This window comes from Ornithorhynchus anatinus, chromosome 4, assembly GCF_004115215.2.
Source record: "Ornithorhynchus anatinus isolate Pmale09 chromosome 4, mOrnAna1.pri.v4, whole genome shotgun sequence".
In the NCBI taxonomy this organism is placed as follows: domain Eukaryota; kingdom Metazoa; phylum Chordata; class Mammalia; order Monotremata; family Ornithorhynchidae; genus Ornithorhynchus; species Ornithorhynchus anatinus.
In genome coordinates this window covers 92,952,684-92,975,994 of record NC_041731.1, presented here as the reverse complement: position 1 = coordinate 92,975,994, position 23,311 = coordinate 92,952,684, and the positions used below count along the sequence as shown (strand labels likewise).

Below are 23,311 nucleotides of genomic sequence, written 5' to 3'. Positions count from 1 at the left end.
AATGGGGATGAAAACTGTGAGCCCCACGTGGGACAACCTGATCACCCCGTATCTCCCCAGCGCTTAGAACGGTGCTCTGCACATAGTAAGCGCTCAATAAATACTATTGAATGAATGAATATTTATTATTAAAATGGAGATGAAGGCCGGGAGCCCCACGGGGGGACAATCCGATGACCTCGCATCAACCGCAGCGCTCAGAACAGGGCTTGGCACAGAGTAGGCGCTTCACAAAGACCAACGTTATGTATTTATTTATTATTAAAATGGCGATGAAGGCCGGGAGCCCCACGGGGGGACAATCCGATGACGTCGCATCAACCCCGGCGCTCAGAAGAGTCCTTGGCACAGAGTAGGCGCTTCACCAAGGCCACGGAGATGCCGACGAGGGCTTGGGAGGCAACGGAGGCGGGTGGGCCGGGCCTCGGGGCGGGACTTCCGGCCGGGGGGCGGGACTTCCGGCGGGGGCGCGGCCGCCCCCTGGCGGCGGAGGGCGGCGCCGTGGAGGAGGGCGGCGCCATGGAGGAGGACGGCGCCGTGGAGGAGGAGGCGGCGGCGCTGGCCGCTGTTTTCTGCCGGCCGGACGAGTGCCGGCTGCTCGGACGCTCAGGTGACGGGCCGTGACGGGCCGGGCCGGGCCGGGCCCCGCCTCCCTCCATCCCCCCCCTTCCATCCCTCCCCCCGGCCTCCCCTCCCCCCCGGCAGCCGCCGGGCCCCGGGACCGGAAGGGGCGGGGCTTCGGGACCGGAAGTCGCCCGGCGGGGGGCGGGGCCGGGGCCGCTCATTCATTCATCCATCCATCCATCCATCCATCCATCCGCCCCTTCCTGAGGTCATTGGGTCCGTCGTTCCTCATTCGGCCGTGCATCCGCTCGTCATTCATTCGTTCGTCATTCATCTATTCGCTCATTCGCCCGTTCGTTGGTTCGTTCATTCCTCCAGCGTTCATTCGTTCATTCATTCATCGCTCATTCATTCATCGCTCATTCATTCATCCACTCGTCCATTCGCTCAGTCGTTCGGTCCTTTCTTTCTTTCATTCATTCATTCATTCGTTCGTTCGTTCGTTTATTCATTCCTTCGTTCATTCATTCAGTCCTTCGTTCATTCACTCATTCATTCGTTCATTCATTCCTTCATTCATCCGTTCATTCATTTGCTTGTTCATTCGTTCGTTCATTCACTCCTTCGTTAATTCATTCATTCACACGTTCATTCACTCGTTCCCTCCTTTGTCCATTTGCTCATTCATTCATTCATTCATTCATTCAATCATTCATTCATTCATTCCATCGTTCACTCATTCCTTCCTTCATTCATTCCTTTGTCCATTCATTCATTCTTAATAATAATAATAATAATAATGTTGGTATTTGTTAAGCGCTTACTATGTGCCGAGCACTGTTCTAAGCGCTGGGGTAGACATAGGGGGATCAGGTTGTCCCACGTGGGGCTCCCAGTCTTCATCCCCATTTTACAGATGAGGGAACGGAGGCACAGAGAAGTGAAGTGACTCGCCCACAGTCACACAGCCGACAAGGGGCAGAGCTGGGATTCGAACTCATGAGCCCTGACTCCAAAGCCCGTGCTCTTTCCACTGAGCCACGCTGCTTCTCCTCCCTCCCTCCATTCATTCACTCACTCGTTCATTCACTCGTTCATTCTTTCGTTCATTCATTAATTCCTGCCTTCTTTCATTCATATGTATTTAATAATAATGATGATAATGAGGGTATTTGTTAACCACTTACTATTCAGTAGTGTTTATTGAGCGCTTCCTATGGGCAGAGCACTGTACTAAGCGCTTGGAAAGTACAATTTGGCAACAGAGAGAGACCATCCCTACCCAACAATGGGCTCACAGTCTAGGAGACAGACAACAAAACAAAACGAGGAGACAGGCATCGCTGCCATCAAAAAAGATGGAATTATAAATGCACATCGTTAATAAAATAGATAATATAAACAAATGTACACAAGGGCCGTGGGGAGGGGAAGGGGGGAGAGCAGAAGGGGGAGGCGGGGAGACAGGGAGGGGAGGAGGAGCAGAGGGAGAAGGGGAAGCTCAGTGTGGGAAGGCCTCTTGGAGGAGGTGAGTCTTAAGTAGGGTTTCGAAGAGGGGAAGAGAATCAGTTTGGCGGAGGGGAGGAGGGAGGGCGTTCCGGGACCGCGGGAGGACGCGGCCCGGGGGGTCGACGGCGGGACGGGCGAGACCGGGGGACGGCGAGGAGGCGGGCGGCGGAGGAGCGGAGCGTGCGGGGTGGGCGGTGGAAAGAGAGAAGGGAGGAGAGGTAGGAAGGAGAAAGGTGAAGCCTCGAAGCCTAGGGTGAGGAGTTTTTGTTTGGAGCGGAGGTCGATAGGCAACCACTGGAGGGTTTTGAGGAAGGGGGTGACATGGTCTGGAAGTATTTGAAGGAAAATGATCCGGGCAGCAGAGTGGAGCATGGACTGGAGTGAGGAGAGACAGGAGGCAGGAGGTCAGCAAGGAGGGACAGGAAAGGGGGGATTTTATTCCTGTTGTGAAGGTAGAACCGAAAGGATTTAGTGATAGCTTGAATGGGTTGAACGAGAGAGAGGAGCCAAGGATAATGATGATAATAATAATGTTGGTGTTTGTTGAGCGCTCACTGTGTCCCATGCAGTGTCCTAAGCGCTGCAGGGAGATACAAGGTGATCAGGGTGTCCCTCGTAGGGCTCACAGTCTTCATCCCCGTTTTCCAGATGAGGGAACTGAGAAGGGAAGTGACCTGCCCGAGGTCACACAACCGACAGGCGGCGGGGCCGGGATTCGAACCCATGACCTCTGACTCCCAAGCCCGGGCTCTTTCCCCCGAGCCACGCCGCCGCCCTGGATAACGCCAAGGTTACGGGCTGGCGAGACAGGAAGCATGGTGGTGCCGTCAACGGTGATGGGAAAGTCAGAGGGAGGACAGGGTTGGGGTGGGAAGATAAAAAGTTCAGTTTTAATAATAATAATAATAATAATGTTGGTATCTGTTAAGCGCTTACTATGTGCCGAGCACCGTTCTAAGCGCTGGGGGAGATACGGGGTCATCGGGTCGTCCCACGTGAGGCTCACAGTTAATCCCCATTTTCCAGATGAGGTCAACTGAGGCCCAGAGAAGGGAAGTGACCTGCCCACGGTCACCCAGCTGACGAGTGGCGGAGCCGGGATTCGAACCCATGACCTCTGACTCCCAACCCCGGGCTCCTTCCACTGAGCCAGGCTGCTTCGCTGGAGGTGACGGGAGGACAGCGGAGTAGAGATGTCCTGAAGGCGGATGGAGATGTGAGACTGCAGAGAGAGAGAGAGAGAGAGAGAGAGAGATCAGGTCTGGACGTGGAGATTTGGGAATCATCTACGTAGAGGTGGCAGCTGAAGCTTTATAGTCAATCAATCAATCAATCAATCAATCAGATTTACGGTCTGCAGTGGATTGATAATGCCAGTCTGCTTGAGCAGCGTGGCTCAGTGGAAGAGAGCCTGGGTTTCGGAGTCAGAGGTCGTGGGTTCGACTCCCGGCTCGGCCCCTTGTCAGCTGTGTGACTGTGGGCGAGTCACTTCACTTCTCGGGGCCTCAGTTCCCTCATCCGTAAAATGGGGATGAAGACTGTGAGCCCCACGTGGGGCGACCTGATTCCCTCGTGTCTCCCCCGGCGCTCAGAACAGTGCTCGGCACCTAGTAAGCGCTTAACAAATCCCAACGTTATTGTTGTCCGTCGTCCCCCCTTCCAGACCGTGAGCCCGTTGTTGGGGCAGGGATTGTCTCCATCCATTGCCCAGTTGTACTTTCCAAGCGCTTAGTCCAGTGCTCTGCACCCAGTAAGCGCTCAATAAATACCACTGAATGAATGAAGCTTGGAAGAGGACAAGACAACCACAGACGGACACATTCCCTGCCCACGACGAACTTAGAGGCTAGAGGAGGAGGCAGACGCTGATGTAAATGAATATTCAGTATGGGTAATAACGATAAAAATAACGTTGGTGCTTGTGAAGCGCTTACGATGTGCGGAGCGGCGTTCTAAGCGCCGGGGGAGAGACGGTTTCATCAGGTCGTCCCACGTGAGGCTCGCAGTTAATCCCCATTTTCCAGATGAGGGAACGGAGGCCCCGAGAAGCGAAGCGACTCGCCCACGGTCACACAGCTGCCGAGCGGCAGAGCCGGGATTCGAACCCGTGACCTCGGACTCCCAAGCCCGGCCTCTTTCCACCAACCAGCAGGGAGGCGAGAGGTGGTGGAACGGTCATCGTCGTGGCGGCCAGCAGCCGTCAACCGGGCGGACTCCCAGGTCAGTCGGGGGGAACAGGCAGAGCAGGCCAGGGGATAAAGCGCAGGAGGATTTGGGTTCTAATCCCGGCTCCGCCGCCTGGCACCTGGGTGACCTCGGGCAAGTTACTTCCCTTCTCCCTGCCTCAGTTACCTCATCTTCAAGAGGGGGATGAAGACTGTAGACCCGACGTGGGACAGGGACTCTGTCCAATCCAAAGCGCCGGGCACGTAGTAAGCACTTGGCGGGTGCCACAATTATTATTCTTAAGTATGCATTCAATCGTATCGTACTGAGCGCTTACTGTGTGCAGAGCGATGTACTAAGCGCTTGGAAGGGACAGTTCGGCAACAGACAGCGACCGTCCCCGCCCACTGGCGGGCTCAGTTGTAGTAATATTTAGTAAGGGCTTACTGTGCGCAGAGCACTGTACTTAGAAGCACATCACTGGGCGGGGATCGTCTCTATCTGTCGCCGAGTTGTCCATTCCGAGCGCTTAGTACAGTGCTCTGCACACAGTGAGCGCTCGATAAATACGATGGAACGAATGAATGAAAAGCCGGGGGAGAATGCAAAAGTGGGACTGAGATAAAGGAAGCTGACAAGGCTAATGACCGGACAGTCTTTTTTTTTTCCCTAAATACATCCACTGACGTGAATTCCTTCATTCCTTCATTTAATAGTATTTACTGATCGCTTACTACGTGCAGAGCACTGTACGAAGCGCTCGGAATGGACGATTTGGCGACAGATAGAGACGATGCCTGTCCGCCGACGGACTTGCAGTCGAATCGGGGGAGACCCGCGGACAAAAATGAGACAACGTAATTCAACCTAATGCTTTTCCATCCTTACCAGTCGGAGAAGCGGCGTGGCTCAGTGGAAAGAGCCCGGGCTTGGGAGGCGGAGGTCATGGGTTCGAATCCCGGATCCGCCACCTGTCAGCTGGGTGACTGTGGGCAAGTCACTTCTCGGTGCCTCAGTTCCCTCATCTGTAAAATGGGGATGAAGACTGGGAGCCCCACGTGGGACGACCCGACGACCCTGTATCTACCCCGGCGCTTAGAACGGTGCTCTGCACAGAGTAGGGGCTGAACAAAGACCAACATTATTCTTATTATGAAGTGAAATTCTCAAGGCATTTTTCCCCTACCGTTAGTCGATTGAGAAAGCATGTTTCTGTAGGTCATTAAGATGTAGAGAACACAATCTACAGCTGGATTTTCTTTAGTCCCGGTGTGATTTTGTAAGCGCTTAACAAATACCGACGTTATTATTGTTATTATTTGGGACCTCTTCGGTTTCTAAAATTCACCGTAGAGAGAGAGATTATTTGCTTCGTTTTTATCATTAGCCCCGGGAAGCATTCCCAGGATTTCGTGTTCCTTTCGCTCCCTAGTCTGTTTTTCTCCTTCCCGAATCCTCCTCTTCCCAGCCATTTCTCAGGTTTTCATTCTCCACTCTTTCTCCTCACACCTGTCCTGCTTCCCGTGTCCCTCACGTCCCCGGTGTCCTCCCCTCTTCTTTTTGAAAAAGCCTCCCACCGTCTGTCCGTCCGTCCGTCGACACCTTCCCCCGCCGAAAACACCGTCTCAGAGACACAGATGTTATTTATTTATTCAACTCACATCCACTATTTATCCTTTCGCTGTTTTGCCGATTGCGTATTTAGCCATTTCTGCCCGCTCGTCTACTCCATTCGCCTACAGACAGTTCGGAGGTGGAGCTGGTGTCCTTTAAGTGCTTCTTACTTCTTTTATAGATTTATTACGTTTCCCGAGGACCCAGTAGAGAGTTCTTCGTCCCGGAGACACTCATTAAATGCTCCTGATGAGTATTTATTGAGAGCCTCCTAGCGCACAGAGCGCCGTAGGAGGTGAGACTCGGGACAGTGCTTGGCACACAGTAAGTGCTTAACAAATGCCGTCTAAAAGAAGATGTACTTTGAGAAGGAGCCGTTATCCAGGATCGGAGAGACCTGCGTTAGGCTTCGAGGCAGGGGCCCAAGTGTGGCCGGGATTTCTGAAGCCAAAAAGTCAGTATCGCCCGAAATGAAAATCGGAGTCAGTAGCTGAGAGTGCAGAACATTATTTGGGGCCATCGCTTCGCTTCTCTGGGCCTCAGTTCCCTCATCTGTAAAAGGGGCCTGAAGACCGTGAGCCCCCCGTGGGACAACCCCAGCGACTGAATGAACATGAACGACTTTAAGTGGTTGGGGGATGCGCCGATGGGAGTTGCCAGGCACCCCCGTAACCCGATGAAATCCATTTTACGCAGTTGGCATCCCTGTTGTTTGCTTCCCAGCGGGCCGGGAGGATCCTTCCATCCCAGTGAAGTAGATATTGCATCTGAATTGGAAAGCGTAAGATTTGCTTGCACTGTTGGATGTTCGTCTCGTCTCCCCATCATTCGATTAAAAGTCCCTGCCTCGTCTTTCTCCGGTAATTCTACCGGAGCGCGTTACACACCAAAGAAGCCGAATCTCTTGGTGATAGTGGCCTACTGGAGCGAGCACAGGCCTGCGGGGCAGAGAGGCGTGGGTTCAAACCGGGGCTCTGCCGCTTGTCTGCTGTGTGACCTTGGGCGAGTCACTGCACTTCTCTGGGCCTCAGTTACCTCCTCTGTAAAATGGGGATTAAGACTGTGAGCCCCTCCTGGGATAACCACATTATCTTATATCTTAAGCGTTTAGTACAGCGCCGGTACCTAGTAAGTATTTAACAAATACTATTAAAAAAAAGATGGCGTAGCGGGACATCGGTCGAAGGCTGAGATTTTGGAAAATGCCGTTTGGATAAAGATGACCGAACCAAAGGAGAGATAAGATACTTGTTCTCCTTTCCTCTTAGACTGTCAAGCCCATGTGGGGCAAGAGCTATGTTTATTATTAATAATAATAATAATAATAATAACAATAATAACGTTGGTATTTGTTAAGCACTTACTATGTGCCAAGCACTGTTGTAAGCGCTGGAGTAGATACAGGGTCATGAGGTTGTCCCGCGTGCGGCTCAGAGTCTTAATCCCCATTTTCCAGATGAGGGAACTGAGGCACCGAGAAGTCTGCCCCTTTCCCCGTCCTCCTCCCCCTCTCCCGTCCCACCCCCTCAGCACTGTACTCGTCCGCTCGACTGTATATATCTTTATCACCCTGTTTATTTCGTTTATTTTGTTTAATGAGACGTACATCACCCCGAGTCTATTTAGTCGCCATTGTTTTTACGAGATGTTCTTCCCCTCGACTCTATGTATTGCCGTCGTTCTCGTCCGCCCGTCTCCCCCGATTAGACCGTGAGCCCGTCGAAGGGCAGGGACCGTCTCTATCTGTTGCCGACTCGTTCATCCCGAGCGCTTAGTACAGTGCTCTGCACATAGTAAGCGCTCAATAAATGCTATTGAATGAATGCCCAAAGTCACACAGCTGACAGGTGGCAGGGCCGGGATGAGAACCCAAGACCCTTGACTCCTAAGCCCGCGCTCTTTCCACTGAGCCATGCTGTTTGATCTGATTGTATTTCACAATAATAATAATAATAATAATAAAAATTATGGTATTCGTTAAGCGCTTAACTGTGTGCCAGGCACTCTGCTAAGCGCTGGGGTGGGTGCAAGCAGATTGGGTTGGACAGAGTCCCTGTCCCACATGGGGCTCACAGTCTCAATCCCTATTTTATAGATGAGGTGACTGAGGCCCAGAGAAGTGAAGTGACTTGCCCGAGGTCACACAGCAGACAAGTGGCGGAGCCGGGATTAGAACCCGCGGCCTGCCTTCTCCAGCCTCGGCACAGTGCTCGTTTCTAATCCCGACTCTGCCGCTTCTATGCTGTGTGACCTTGGGCTACACTCTTCACTTTCGTGCCTCAGTTACCTCGTCTGTAAAATGGGGATTATGATTGTGAGCCCTGTATGGGACAGGGACCGTGTCCAGCCTGATGATTTGGTATCTACCTCAGCTCTTAGTACAGCGCCTGGCGCATAGGAAGCGCTTAACAAATCCCATTTAAAAAAAATCGGAAGTGCTGGTCGACAGAGTGAATATTATCGTGTTTGATTTGGGATATAAATGGGGAAGAAAGTTAACGGTCCGTTATCAGGCCGTTAAATTGAGCATGACTCTCAAGCGATGCCGCCTAATTAATTTGATTCAGCGTCCTGGCATCAATAAGTGATCTACGAACGCATCCGGTATCACATCGCAGCACATTTTGTCGCCGGAAGCCTCACTGGATTGTGGAACGTTCTGTGGAAGGAAAGTATACGAACTATTAGCGTTGACGGACTCGGGCCAGGAGTTTTTAAGCGACACTGGGTCCGTCTCACGATACCCGGAGAATAACAGAGCTCAAAGGGCCCGAGATTTAGACAGAATACTGGTTGGGGAGATTTTATCCGACTCGAGGAGCGCAACTTGTCAGTGACTACCTTTCTTTCCTTTCGCAGTGAGGCTAATAAAGCGCTTTTTAGATCGCCGGGGCTCCCGGTCGATTTCAACTTCCATTTCGTCGAAATATGCAGGCCGTGAAGGGATCACGTTCTGCTCAAAAATCACTTCTTGACGCCTGTGTTGGCCATTCCTTCTTTTTGAAGCCCAACCTTTCTGCTTCACTTGCTGATCGGAACTAGGCTTTCCGTTCCTTTCCCGAGGCTTTAGGCTTGGGAAGCAGCGTGGCCTGGGTTCTAATTCCGGCTCTGCCACGTTGCCGTGTGGCCTTGGTCAAGTCGCTTAACTGTGCCTCAGTGGCCTCTTCTCTGAGTTGGGGATTGAAGTCTGATCCCTCTGCTTAGACTGGGAGCCCCATGTGGAACAGGAATTTGACCATCCTCTATCTACCCCAGCTCTTGGAACAGTGCTTGGCACCTAGTGATTGCGTAGGGAAGGAGCGTGGCTCAGTGGAAAGAGCCCGGGCCTGGGAGTCCGAGGTCATGGGTTCCAATCCCGGCCCTGCCACTCGTCAGCTGTGTGACCGTGAGCAAGTCACTTCACGTCTCCGGGCCTCAGTGACCTCATCTGTAAAATGGGGATTAACCGTGAGCCTCACGTGGGACAACGTGATTACCCTGTACCTCCCCCAGTGCTTAGAACGGTGCTCTGCCCCTAGTAAGCGCTTAACAAATATCAACATTATTATTAACAATTGTTGTTATTATTACTGGACGAGCTCTATCGACCACTAGAACCCAACCTGAAGGAATTTCCTTTCTGAAACTTTGGAACCTGATCTAAAATTTAGAACCTGATCTCTTCTTTGTTTTATGCTTCCCAAGCTCGGTGCAGTGTATCGCATCCAGCGGGCGCTCCACAAACACTATTAATAATGATGGTATTTGTTAAGCGCTTACTAAGCGCAGAGCACTGTCCTAAGCGCTCGGGTGATTAATTCATCCGTTATGGCATTTGTTAAGCGCTTACTATGTGCAAAGCACCGTTCTAAGCGCTGGGGAGGATACAAGGTAGATACAGGGGAATCAGGTTGTCCCACGGGAGGCTCACCGTCTTAATCCCCGTTTTACAGATGAGGTCACTGAGGCGCGGAGAAGTTAAGTGACTCGCCCACGGTCACTATTAGTGCTTGGCACATGGTAAGCGCTTAATAATACCATCGTTATTATTGTTACTTCCACAACCAGTAGTGAAAACACGGAACCGATATTTGGGAATCCGTGGAGCCTATCTGGAAGTATTCAAGGTTGGTCAACCACCCCCCGAGGTCTACGTTGAGGAGAGGGAAGCACACTATACTCAACTCTGCCACGACCCAAGTCTCTTTTGATTAAAACCGGATTCAAGGGTTGGCACGGGTAGATTCGGTATAGGGAAGAATGCCTGCTATCAGTCCAAGCCTGACTGGGCTGGGTTTCCCAGCCTCTGGTTCAAACTTACCCCACCACGCTGTTAAATACTCTGTGTTTCTTCGCGTTTTGGCTCGGTTTCCCCTTTTAATGCGGTAAAACAATAACGAGGTAAGGTTAGTTCTAAAGGATTTTGGCACGGTGGACGTGACCGTAATATAGGATCGCCTATCGACGAACGTGTTGCCGTGGTGTCTTTGAACTACATCAGCCTCCTTGTAATAATCCTAACGGTTCATTCGTTCTTTCATTCAGTCGTACCTGTTGAGCGCTTACTGTGTGCAGAGCGCCGTACTCAGCACTTGGAGAGTACAGTTCAGCAACAGAGACAATCCCTGCCCACACGGGGCTTACGGTCTAGAAGGGGGAAGACAGACATCGAAACGAGGAAGCAGGCTGGTATCATATCATTTCCTATGTGCCTGAGCATTATTCAGTAGTATGTAGTGAGCGCTTACCATGTGCAGAGCACTGTACTAAGCGCTTGGAATGTACAAATCGGTAACAGACAGAGACGGTCCCTGCCCTTTGACGGGCTCCCGGTCTCATCGGGGGAGACGGACGGACAAGAACAGTAGCAACAAATGGGATCAAGGGGATGAACATCTCACTAAAACGATAGCAAATAAAGGGAATCAAGGCGATGTACGTCTCATTAACAAAATTAATAGGGTAATGACAAAATAAACAGGGTAAGGTTAAAGCATGAGGTAGATACTGATAATTATGAGTTTGCCGACCCCGTCGTATTCTCCCGAACACGTAATGCAGTGCTCTGCACAGTGAATGCCCAGTGAATTCCACCGATTGATTGATGGGTAATCCAATCGGGCGTAGCCCCTTTCTCGTGGAGAGAGCCCGGGCTTGGGAGTCAGGGGTCAGGGGTTCTAATCCCGGCTCCGCCGCTCGCCGGCTGTGTGACTTCGGGCGAGTCATTTAACTTCTCTGGGCCTCAGTTCCCTCATCTGGAAATGGGGATTAAAACTGGGAGCCCCACGTGGGACGACCCGATCCCCTTGTATCCCCCAGCGCATAGTACAGTGCTTCGCACATAGCAAGCACTTAACAAACACCACCATTATCATCATTATTATTCTCGTCGCACGTGGCTCTCAAATGAAGAGCCGGTATCCGATCCCCATTTTGTCGATGGGGCTCAGAGAGGTTAGGGAAATTACCCCAGGCCACACCGCAGGCCCTCGGCAGGGCTGGAACTAGAACCGGGTCTTCTGACTCCCAGACTCGTCGTCTTTTCCGTTAAAACCTCCCGCTTTCTCTTCGGGAGCCTCGGAAGTAGGACCTCTGATCAGGCGCCGAACGGACCGTTTTGAAGTGTTCTGTTGTCTCCGATGCCAGATGATTTGAACTGAGGTACTGTTAACCTAAACGTAGTTAATCGACGTAAGATTTTCCTGGCAAATGGAATGTGTGATTAGTATTTTTCGACGGGAGAGTGGGAAGTCGGTGACTTCGGTGGTCTTGTATCCCGGGGGCGGAGGAAATCAGCCCTGCGTGTGCGTGTGCGCGCGCGTGTGTTTAGGTTGTCCTTTCCACAGTTTAATTTTTGCCAGATAATGCTTCTTGCTCACTGACTGGTTTTTTTTCCCCCACATATATTATGAAAATTGTTTTCCAGTGTCCCAATTCAAATCGAAGCGTATCTTTGACTAACTAATCAGCCACTCTACCCGAAAAGCAATTAACTGGACCGAGCTCACTTGCCTCGGAAGTCTGGTTGAACGTAAATAATTGATTTTTGAGAGAGCGGGGAGCGGATGTCTGTCGTGGTTCCCCGTGACAGCCTGTAGTTTTCCGCCTTCCTCCCCGTAATCCTTTGAAAACGATGGCTTTCTTCAATTCTGCAAATTATGGAATCCATTTCTCATACCTTCTCTCCCTGCCACAGATGCACTGCCTTCCCAGGTTCGCCAGACCACATCCCAGCAGTTCCTAAAATCTCACTTCCTCCTGGAGTGATTCCTGATAAATTACTCTCTCCCTCCCCGCACCCCTCACCCCCCATCGCCTGGATCGGGCTTTTTCCTCACCTACTTCAGCGTGGCTCAGTGGAAAGAGCACGGGCTTTGGAGTCAGAGGTCATGAGTTCGAATCCCCGCTCTGCCACTTGTCAGCTGTGTGACTGTGGGCGAGTCACTTCACTTCTCTGGGCCTCAGTTCCCTCCTCTGTCAAATGGGGATGAAGACTGTGAGCCCCGCGTGGGACAACCTGATTCCCCTATGTCTACCCCAGCGCTTAGAACAGTGCTCTGCACCTAGTAAGCGCTTAACAAATACCAACGTTGTTATTATTATTATTACTCCTAGGTGTTTATCTGTTTATTTCGTATAGATCAGCGTGGCCTAACGGAAAGTGTTGGGCCTGAGAGCCCTGCCGTTTGTTTGCTGTGTGACCTTGGGCAAGTCACTCAACTCCTCTGTGCCTCAGTTTCCTCAGCTGTAAAATAGGGATTCAATACCTCTTCCCCCAGATGAGGCACCTGAGGCCCAGAGAGGTTAAGTGAGTTGCCCCAGGTCACCCAGCGGACGAGTGGCAGAGGGGGATTAGAACCCAGGTCCTCTGGCTCCCAGGTCCTTACCCCTTCTACTAATAATGTTGGTATTTGTTAAGTGCTTACTCTGCGCAGAGCACCGTTCTAAGCGCTGGGCCACGCTGCTTCTCCCTCCCCCGTGTGAGCTTCATGTGGGACGGGGACTGGGTCCAATCTGCTCTATATTGAACTTACCATCGCACTTCATTCAATAGTATTTATTGAGCGCTTACTCTGGGCAGAGCACTGTACTAAGCGCTTGGAATGGACAATTCCATTCCAATTCCATTCCATTCCATTCCAGGCTCGCATCTCCTCCCGCCTCCGGGACGTCTCCACCTGGATGTCGGCCCGCCACCTAAAACTCAACATGAGCGAGACTGAGCTCCTCATCTTCCCTCCCAAGCCCGGTCCGCTCCCAGACTTCTCCGTCACCGTGGATGGCACGACCATCCTTCCCGTCCCGCAGGCCCGCAATCTCGGTGTCATCCTTGACTCGTCCCTCTCGTTCACCCCACGCATCCTATCCGTTACCGAGACCTGCCGGTTTCACCTCTACAATATCGCCGAGATCCGCCCTTTCCTCTCCACCCAAACGGCTACCTTACTGTTACGGGCTCTCGTTATATCCCGGCTAGACTACCGTGTCGGCCTTCTCTCTGACCTCCCTTCCTCCTCTCTCGCCCCGCTCCGGTCTATTCTTCACTCCGCCGCCCGGCTCATCTTCCCGCAGAGACGATCTGGGCCTGTCACTCCCCTTCTTAAACAACTCCAGTGGTCGCCCATCGACCTCCGCTCCAAACAAAAACTCCTCACTCTAGGCTTCGAGGCTCTCCGTCACCTCGCCCCTTCCTACCTCTCCTCCCTTCTCTCTTTCTACCGCCCACCCCGCACGCTCCGCTCCTCCGCCGCCCACCTCCTCGCCGTCCCTCGGTCTCGCCCGTCCCGCCGTCGACCCCCGGGTCGCGTCCTCCCGCGGTCCCGGAACGCCCTCCCTCCTCACCTCCGCCAAACTGATTCTCTTTCCCTCTTCAAAACCTTACTTAAAAATCACCTCCTCCGAGAGGCCTTCCCAGACTGAGCTCCTCTTCCCCCTCTACTCCCTCTGCCATCCCCCCTTTACCTCTCCGCAACTAAAGCCTCATTTTCCCCTTTTCCCTCCGCTCCTCCACCTCTCCCTTCCCATCCCCACGGCACCGTACTCGTCCGCTCGACTGTATATATTTTCGTTACCCTATTTATTTTGTTAATGAATTGTACATCGCCTCGATTCTATTTAGTCGCCATCGGTTTTTACGAGATGTTCTTCCCCTCGACGCTGTTTAGTGCCATCGTTCTCGTCTGTCCGTCTCCCCCGATTAGACCGTAAGCCCGTCAAACGGCAGGGACTGTCTCTATCTGTTGCCGACTTGTTCATCCCAAGCGCTTAGTACAGTGCTCTGCACATAGTAAGCGCTCAATAAATACTATTGAATGAATGAATGAACAATTCGGCAACAGATAGAGACGATCCCGGCCCGGTGACGGGCTCACTTTAGTTCAGTGCCTGGCACGTGGTAAGCACTTAACGAATACCACAATTTGTAGTATTACTGTGGATTGAATTATTATTTAAATCTAGCCTTATATGATTTTAACTGCTGCCAATATAAATTCTCTGAGTCCGGACCCCGGAAGTCCAGACGACCCCTATTCACTGAGATGGGGTCGCCATTTAACGGATCACGGCTGACCCCAATTCAAAGCCCTCCTAAAAAACCCCCGTCCGCCCGCACGCCTTCTCAGCTTGGTGTGGGCAGGGAATGTGCCCGTTTGTTATTGTACCGCGCTCTCCCAAGTGCTTAGTACAGCGCTCTGCAACAGTAAGCGTTCAATAAATACCACTGACCGCCGACTCCTCTTATCGTCTCTGGCACTGAAATAGATCTAATGATGTTGGTATTTGTTAGGCGCTTACTATGTGCAAGAGCGCCGTTCTAAGCGCTGGGGGAGATACAGGGTCATCGGATTGTCCCCCGGGAGGCTCACGGTCTTAATCCCCATTTTACAGATGAGGGGACTGAGGCACAGAGAGGTGAAGTGACTTGCCCAAGGTCACACAGCAGACAAGTCATACCCTCCTCCCAGCCTCATACAGACGTATGTACAATCGATCGATTGTCAGTTTTTTTTAAAAAAAAACCTTCCGATTACCCTATCTGTAAATCTTTTATGCCCGTCTCCTCCGTTAAAGTGTAGGCCCCTTGTGGGGAGGAGGTTTGCCTCCCGCTTCTAATTATACTTTCCCAAGTGATAATAATCATAATGTCGGTGTCTGTTAAGCGCTTACTACGTGCCGAGCACCGTTCTAAGCGCCGGGGAATCAGGTGGTCCCACGTGGGGCTCACGGTTCTAATCCCCATTTTACAGACGAGGTAACCGAGGCACTGAGAGGGTAAGTGACTTGCCCACAGTCACCCAGCTGACAAGTGGCCGAGCCGGGATTCGAACCCATGACCTCTGACTCCAAAGCCCGTGCTCTTTCCACTGAGCCACGCTGCTTCTCGGGTCGTTAGTTCCATGCAGTGGAATGAATAAATACCATTCCTCCTCCCTTTTGGAAGCATGGGCTGTCGAAGGGATACGGCTACTCCTTGGTTGAAGAATCCAGTGGCTGTTCCTGTCTCAGTCACAGTTCTGCCCTTAACGCGCATATTTGATTGCCATCGTCCTCGTCCGTCCGTCTCCCCCGATCAGACCGTGAGCCCGTCAGAGGGCAGGGACCGTCTCTATCTGTTGCCGACTTGTTCGTCCCGAGCGCCTGGTACAGTGCTCTGCACGGGGTAAGCGCTCAATAAATACGGTTGAATGAATGAATGAATGAATGGTTGATTGGATTAAATCGGGGCTACCCTCCAGCGCTTAGAACGGTGCTCCGCCCACAGTAAGCGCTTAACCAATACCGGCATTATTACACTGGTGCTCGCTCGAGAAATTTAGGTTGGGGAGTAGTGGATGGGGTTAAAGAACAACAAAACCTCGAGACGGTAAGAAGGCGAGACACAGGAGTGAGTGACAAGAGGCTGGATTGAAGAGGTACAGGTTGAGTTTGAAAGATTCTTCAGTTCGCTCAGATCTGTCCTACCCTCCCTCAATTCCCCACCTCGCCTTTAAAATGAATCCGTCTGACATTTTAAAGATTTTTTGGTTTTTTTTGGTTTTTTTTTTAGAAAAAAATGGGGCGAATCGGAGTAGAACACATCAAAGGTGGGAAGCGAAGCAAATCTGAAAGAGAGCAGCTTTTATCTCAGACCCATTGTGGGCGCGTTGGCTTTTTTTTTTTTTTTTTTTTTTTTAAACGTTGTCTCACTGAACTAGGCTGGGATGTGTCCACTCGTTTTTATTGCACGATGTGACCTGGACGTAGCATTGTAAGAAACGGGGCCTGTTGGGGAAAACGCCAGAAGGCTTTCAGATTCCTTTCATTCATTCATTCATTCATTCAAGAGTATTTATTGCGCGCTTACTATGTGCAGAGCACTGTACTAAGCGCTTGGAACGAACAAGTCGGCAACTTTCAGCCACTCATCGTTCTTTGGAACCTTCAGCTGCCTGGGTTTTCCTTCTTTTACCTATAAGACTCTTCTTTTAATGCCCACTCCAGTTCTTCCCGATGATCATACCCTCCCAAGCCCTCAATACCGTGCGCCGCACGCAGTAAGTGCTCAGCAAATGCAATCGATGGATGATCTGAATTAGGGTGCATGTGGTGAATTATCAGATTTGCTCGTGTTTGTTCAGATAGATTTGATGGTTAGCAGTTGTCTTCAAACGGATCGCTCAGGTTCAGGACTTTCTTTTACCTGGGAGAAGAAAAGCCATTATGTTGACAAGCCTGTATAATTTTAAAAAACAAAAGCAACCAAACCAAAACAGATCTAAATGACAGGTCTAGAAACGAGTGAACTTCTTGGTTTCGGAACAAAATGTGGAGACACACACTCTTTAAGCTCCTTGTGGTCGGAGATGCTGTCTGTCGACTCTGTTATACTTTCCCGAGTGATAATGAGAAGCAGCATGGAACAGCGGATGGAGCTCGGGCCTGGGAGTCAGAAGGTTATGGGTTCTAATCCCGGCTCCGCCACTTGTCCACCGTGTGACCTTGGGCAAGTCACTTAACTTCTCTGTGCCTGAGTTCCCTCAATTGTATAAGGTTGATTAAGACTGTGAGCCCCTTATGTCCAACCCAACTCTCTTGTATCTACCCCAGTGCTTAGAACGGTGCCTGGCACATAGTAAGCGCTCAACGGATACTGTAATTATTATTATTATTGTTAATAAATGATGTGTCGTCACAGAGCCAGCAGGTACTGCTCGAAAATAAATCGTCCACAGAAAGAATGGCGAATATACTTTACGGAGAAGCAACGTTAGTGTCATTAGATTGAGGGTAGGGGTCGTGTTGACCGTATCCGCTGGATCTTCCCTCCAGTTATCGCCCCAACTCTCTCTTCCCATTCCACTCCAAACTCCTCGAGCGCGTTGCCCACTGTCTCAGGTTTCTCTCCTCCATTTCTCTCCTCGACCCCCTCCAATCTGGCTTCCGTTCCCCTTTACTGCGCAGAAGCCACCCTCTCCCAGTGCTTAGTTCAGCGCCCCGCACCCCGTAAGTGTTCAGTAAATACAGTCGATCGATCGTTCCGCTAAAATTCGGAAATGCGTACAGTTGATTGATTTTTGACGTCTTCCAGAGACGGAGGGGACCACGTTGAGAATTCTTACGAGCGCCAGAGGACCTCTGGATGAAGAACTGCAGTTACAGCTGACGTTCCACTTACCGGTTCATTACCCGTCCCGCCTCCCCGGCATCTCGGTGAACTCAGAGCACCTCACGAGGGCCCAGTGTTCCGAGGTCAAAGAGCAGCTCCTCGAGCAAGCCGAGAAGCTCTTGTCCAGGCCTATGGTTCACGAGCTGGTCCTCTGGATCCAGGAGAATCTCAAGCACGTCGTCAAGCGCCCGGAAGCCGCAGGGGGCCGCGCGGAGCGCCCTTCGCCGACAGACGCGACCGCCGATCCCCAGCCGTCCGTCGTCCTCTTGCGTTTGGATCATATGCGGGCCAAGGCGAAATACGTCAAGATGGTGGAAAAGTGGGCTTCGGATTTAAGGCTGACTGGGAGACTCATGTTTCTGGGGAAGACCATACTGATTCTTCTACAGGGAGATAAGAACAGCATCAAGGTGCCAAAAAGACTGAACCCAGCCTCGAGTCGTGGGTTTTGGTAACAGTTCCGGGGGATGGGGCGGATGGGTTCATAATCTCTATTTCTGTTGTGATTCTAGCTCTCGTTTTCTCTGAAATTGGGCCTCAGCTCCTAGAGGTACGCTGCAAACTTGCCCAGCCTTTCAGCCTAAGTGTAAGGCCAATCCCGGCTCCGCCACCTGTCAGCTGTGTGACTCTGGGCAAGTCACTTAACTTCTCTGTGCCTCAGTTCCCTCAGCTGTAAAATGGGGATGACACAGTGGGACAACCTGACTACCTCGTATCCATCTACCCCAGCGCTTAGAACAGTGCTTGGCACATAGTAAGCACTTAAATATTATTATTATTATTATTATTAACTTTTCTGGCATTATAAGGTAGTTCAGTGTTTTTCAGAGCAGTAGGCCGAAGCTAAAACGGAGATACCCATCTACCGGGTGTTTATGCCCAATCTTCCGATCACGCGTTCTTGCAGAGTCCCACGTTAAGAAACGCTCGTACCGTGGTACTCCTCCCGGGTCCGATACGTCACGGTTCCCGTGTGCATATCTGTTTTTTTCCCAACCCCGAGTCACGCCGTATTTAGCCAGGTGTTCCTCATCGGAAGAACCCGATTATTACTGCAGCCGCATTCTGTGTAAAACGCCCAGTGAGGACCCGGCGGAGTGAACGTAAATGTATAAATCCACCTAGCCGTACCGGTAGATTTCTGTAAGGTGCATCACGGTACACTTCGGATAATCCGAATTTTCTTTTCATCCACCCGAGAGGAAATGCCGTGGGAGATGATTGTCTCGAGTCCGCGGTGCCTCTTGAATCAAAATTAAATCCGTGAAAGTAGAACCATTATTCCTTCCCAGCTGGGTTGGCTCGGCAGCTGCCTCCAAAATGATCTCCTTTTCGTATTTTGCGTGTGTCATTTCCCAAATTCCCGTAGCTGGTTTCGTTCACGGGGGGGACTAGAGGAAGAAAGCAGGTATAACGCGTCTAGCATGATTTAGTTGTTAACTCTGATCAGGGTAGGGAAAAATTCCTTTTAAAAATTAATTTAAACTGATTCAACACAGAAAGCCTGTTATCATAAGAAAGGGAAGAACAGTGTTCTTATCCCTTTGCTACTAATTCCATTCCCAAAATCATGTAGGCATTTAATCAGATAGCCCCGATGATTTCCTTGTCTCTACCTTACACATTTTGATTCTTTTTCAGTTCGTAGGTTCCGATTGTTTTGGATCCTGATGGTTCAGATGGATGAACAGTATCTTCGAAAGGAAACAGATTTTGGGGGGGGGGGGGGGGGGGGCTGAGAAGCAGTTGTGCATCAAGATTGATTGGCCTGTTCCCTCTCCCCGAGAGGCCTAGATTGTTTTCAGATCCAACCCAAATCCTTTCTTTTCCCCAATGAAACCGTTGCAGTAGGCTACAATTTAGGGTTCCAGATCCGCTGGACCAAATGCCACAGTACGTATTCATTCATTAAATCATATTTATTGAGCGCTTACTATGTGCAGAGCACCGTGCTGAGCGCTTGGAAAGTACAGTCCGGCAACAGAGAGAGGTATAACACCCACAGAGCACGGGCCTGGGAGTCCGAAGGTCACGGCTTCCAATCCCTGCTCCGCCACTTGCCTGCTCTGTGACCTTGGGCAGTTCACTTGACTACTCTGTGCCTCAGTGACCTCATCTGGAAAATGGGGATTAAACGGTGAGCCCAGCGTGGGCCAGGGACTGTGTCCAACCCGATTACCCTCTGTCTATCCCAGCACTTAATACAATGCCTGGCACATAGCAAGTGCTTAACAAATACACAATTTTTATTATTATTGTTATTTATTATTATTAAGAGAAGCGGCATGGCTTAGTGGAAGGAGCACGGGCTTAGGAGTCAGAGGTCGTGGGTTCTAATCCCGGCTCCGCCGCTTTTCTCTTATGTGACCTTGGGCAAGTAGCTTAACTTCTCTATGCCTCAGTTACCGACGTGTAAATGGGGATTAGGACCGTGAGCCCCACCTGGGACAACCTGATTACCTTGTATCCCTGTATCCCAGCCCGGGCCTGGGAGTCGGGAAGGTCATGGGTTCTAATCCCGGCCCCACCACTTGCCTGCTGGGTGACCCTCGGCAAGTCACTTGACTCCTCTGGGCCTCGGTTACCTCATCTGGAAAGTGGGGATGGACACCGAGAGCCCCACAGAGGTACAGGGCCCGGGTCCAACTTGATTTGCCCGTATCCATCCCAGTGCTTAGTACAGGGCCGGCCACAGAGTAAGGGCTTAACAAATTCCGTCATTATTGTTGTTATTATTATTCCAAGCACGGGCTTGGGAGTCGGAAAGTCACGGGTCCTAATCTCAGCGCTGCCACTTGTCTACCGTGTGATCTTGGACAAATCACTTCACTTTCCCGTGCCTCAGTTACCTCATCTGTAAAATGGGGATTGAGACTGTGAGCCCCCCGTGGGACGGGGACTGTGTCCAACCCGATTTGCTCGTATCCACCCCAGTGCTTAGTACAGTGCTTGGCAGAGAGTAAACGCTTAACCAATACCACAGTTACTGCAATTATTATCCGGTCGATCATCTGTATTTATTGGGCGGCTCATCCAGAAATCCCCTGGGACACTGTCCCCGCCCCGGATCTCCTTGGAGGAGTCTGTCGGCCGAGCTGGCTTTGAAGGCACGGCCAGCTATTGTGTGACTCTGACCCATCTCCTTCTGTCCCCCTCCGATCCTCTCCCCTTCTTTTCACACCCTCTCTCCTCATTCCCATCCCCCCCTTCCCTTCTCCTATTACATATAAATGTATTTATTAAGCAGTTACTACATAAGAAGTCCCCTCTCAGGGTCGCACCTGCAGAGTTTCCAGTCCCCTACCGGTCTCGGCTACGGGAGGGAGAGTCAAGCAGCGGCCTGTCCGTTCCATTCCCAGCTTGGCCGGTGGCTACCGGATGGAAGGCCATCGGCTACGTGTCAAAACTCACCCGTGCCGGGCAGCGGCGGCACGGGAGGGGGTCGAGGGAGGAGACTCGAGTTTACGGCGCGGAAGGCGGCGACGGTAAACCGCTTCTGGATTTTGACCAAGAAAACTCGGTGGATCCACCACTGCAGATGGAGGTGGGGTGTGCTGGGAGAGACGTGTCCGTGGCGTCGCTATGGGTCGGAAACAACTCGGCGACATAAGACGAGACGTAAGAAGCACTGGGATAGATCCTCTCTCAACTGCTTAGTGCTCAATCAATAGAAATGAAGGAATAAATAGAAGATAATCAGGTTAGACAAGGTCTCTGGTCTCCACGGCGTTCACTGCTAAGAGGGGAGAGCGAGTTTCCTGCTCTCATTTCAGATGAGGGACCTTAAGGCACAGAAAGGTAAAGTGACTTGCCCAAGGTCACGCAACAGGTCGGTGGCAGAGCCGGGAACAGGCCTCGGGTCTCCCAACTCCCGGGACCCTTCTCTTTCCACCGGGCCATTATTATTCTCTTCTGATTCTTCCCCTTCCTCCTCCTGCACCTCTCCTCCTCCCCCGTTCTCTCATCGATCAATCAGTGGTATTTATTGAGCGTTTACCGTGTGCAGAGCCCAGCACTTACACACACTTGGGAGAGCACAATATAATAATAGAGTAGGTGAACCCAATGCCCTTTTTCTATTCTCTCTTTTCCCACTCTTCCCTTTCTCCCTCTCCATTTCACTTTCTCCTGCTCCGTCACCCTCCCCTCTTTGTGGCCCCTTCCTCCCACACTATCCCCCTTGGGTCTTTTCTCCCCCTCCCACTTTTGCCCCCACTAATAATAATAATTATGATATTGGTTAGGTACTTTCTATATGCCAAGCACCGTTCTAAGCACTGGGGCGGATTCCTGCTTAATCAGGTTGGACCCTGTCCCACATGGGGCTCACGGTCTCAATCTCCATTTTACAGATGAGGGAACTGAGGCCCAGAGAAATCAAGTGACTTACCCAGGGTCACGCAGCGGTGGAGCCGGGATGAGAACCCGCGTCTTTCTGGCTCCCAGGCCCCTGGCTCTACCGACTCGCAGATTTCTAGTCACCTTCCACCTCCTAAAAAAGTAGATACCTATTGAGTTTTTTTTAAACCAGATTTCACTCAACTTGAGAATGTTTAGGAGCACTGTACGTGTATAAAAATGTGAATTCGTGCCCAGGCGCCGCAAATTCAGCATTAAAATTGTGCTCATTCTCTCTGTTTGACAGTTCGGCCCGTTTAGTGTATATTCTACATTTTTTGATCGTCACTTCTGTCTCCGCGATTCTTTCCCATCAGGCTAGCCAAGGCAGTGGGGTTACTGTGTATTTAATTGTACTGATTTATCATTTAGGAGTATATGATACTTCAGAAAACCACCAAAGTGGATGTGGACTCGAGCGGAAAGAAATGCAAAGAGAAAATGATCAGTGTACTGTTTGAAACAAAAGCACAGGCAGAACACAGAAGGTATAATTTAATACTATTGCAGATAGAAGAGCAACCGAATCGATAATTACGTTCTGACAAATCTAGTCATATTCATGAGATTCTCTTGTATAATGTAGGTTTCTGGCATTTGAAGTCAAAGAATATTCAACGGTGGATGAACTACAGAAAGAATTTGAAGCCGCGGGACTAAAGGAGCTTTTCTCTGGATTTGTACTTGGGCTGGTAAAATAAAATTGAAAGAAAACACTGGAGCCATTCAGCGAAACAGCAGTCGATTGTATTGGACTCCGGGAACATTGAACTGAAATATTTTTTGAGTGTCACTTTAAAACTACTCTGCCAAAATGTCCAAAGTTACCATCTTAACTTAAGGGACGGAAAGCGATTCGCGTTTTTTGGAAAGAAAAGAATGATGGCTTTGACTGCTTTGACAATATTTCCCGGGAAAACACGAGGATAAAAGTTGATATTTGAAAGTCGAATACGAAAAGATGGTGGGAAGGCTCTTTTCAGTAAGGTTTGGTTGGAAGTGTGTACGTCTCTGGTGAGCTATTTGTGAATAAACTGATTATTTTTTTCATATATACCCTTCTTGCAGTTTTTCCCATTTTAGCCACAATTAATTTCTAAAACCGTATATTATAAGGTTAGCGTTTTAAGCTGGGTATCAAAGTCTAGCGCCCATTATTTCCTCGTGGGCAGAGAATATGGTTACCAGCTCTGTTGTATGATACTGGTTGCTCTGCTCAGTAAATGCTCAGAGAAGCAGCGTGGCTCAGTGATAAGAACCCGGGCTTGGGAGTCGGAGGTCATGGGTTTGAATCCCGCTCTGCCACTTGTCAGCTGTGTGACCGGGGTCAAGTCACTTCACTTCTCGGTGCCTCAGTTACCTCGTCTGTAAAATGGGGATGAAGACTGTGAGCCCCACGTGGGACAACCTGATTCCCTTATATCTACCCCAGCG

At 50.8% G+C, this 23,311-nt stretch overlaps 1 protein-coding gene across 3 annotated transcripts; it reads left to right on the top strand.

Moving 5' to 3' along the window:
* The first annotated feature begins 492 nt into the window (after positions 1–492).
* Positions 493–22,931, top strand: RWDD3 (RWD domain containing 3). Of its 3 annotated transcripts, none has more exons than XM_029063863.2 (4): positions 493–610; positions 17,402–17,889; positions 22,250–22,365; positions 22,464–22,931. In XM_029063863.2, exons 1-4 carry the CDS (start codon positions 520–522, stop codon positions 22,576–22,578), a joined length of 810 nt encoding a protein of 269 aa, XP_028919696.1. In that variant the 5' UTR covers positions 493–519; the 3' UTR covers positions 22,579–22,931. The 3 variants fall into 3 exon arrangements, with proteins under 3 accessions (XP_028919696.1, XP_028919697.1, XP_028919698.1); XM_029063864.2 differs by having other exon boundaries at positions 17,402–17,920; XM_029063865.2 differs by lacking the exon at positions 22,464–22,931 and having other exon boundaries at positions 17,402–17,930; positions 22,250–22,343.
* The last annotated feature ends 380 nt before the right edge of the window (positions 22,932–23,311 follow it).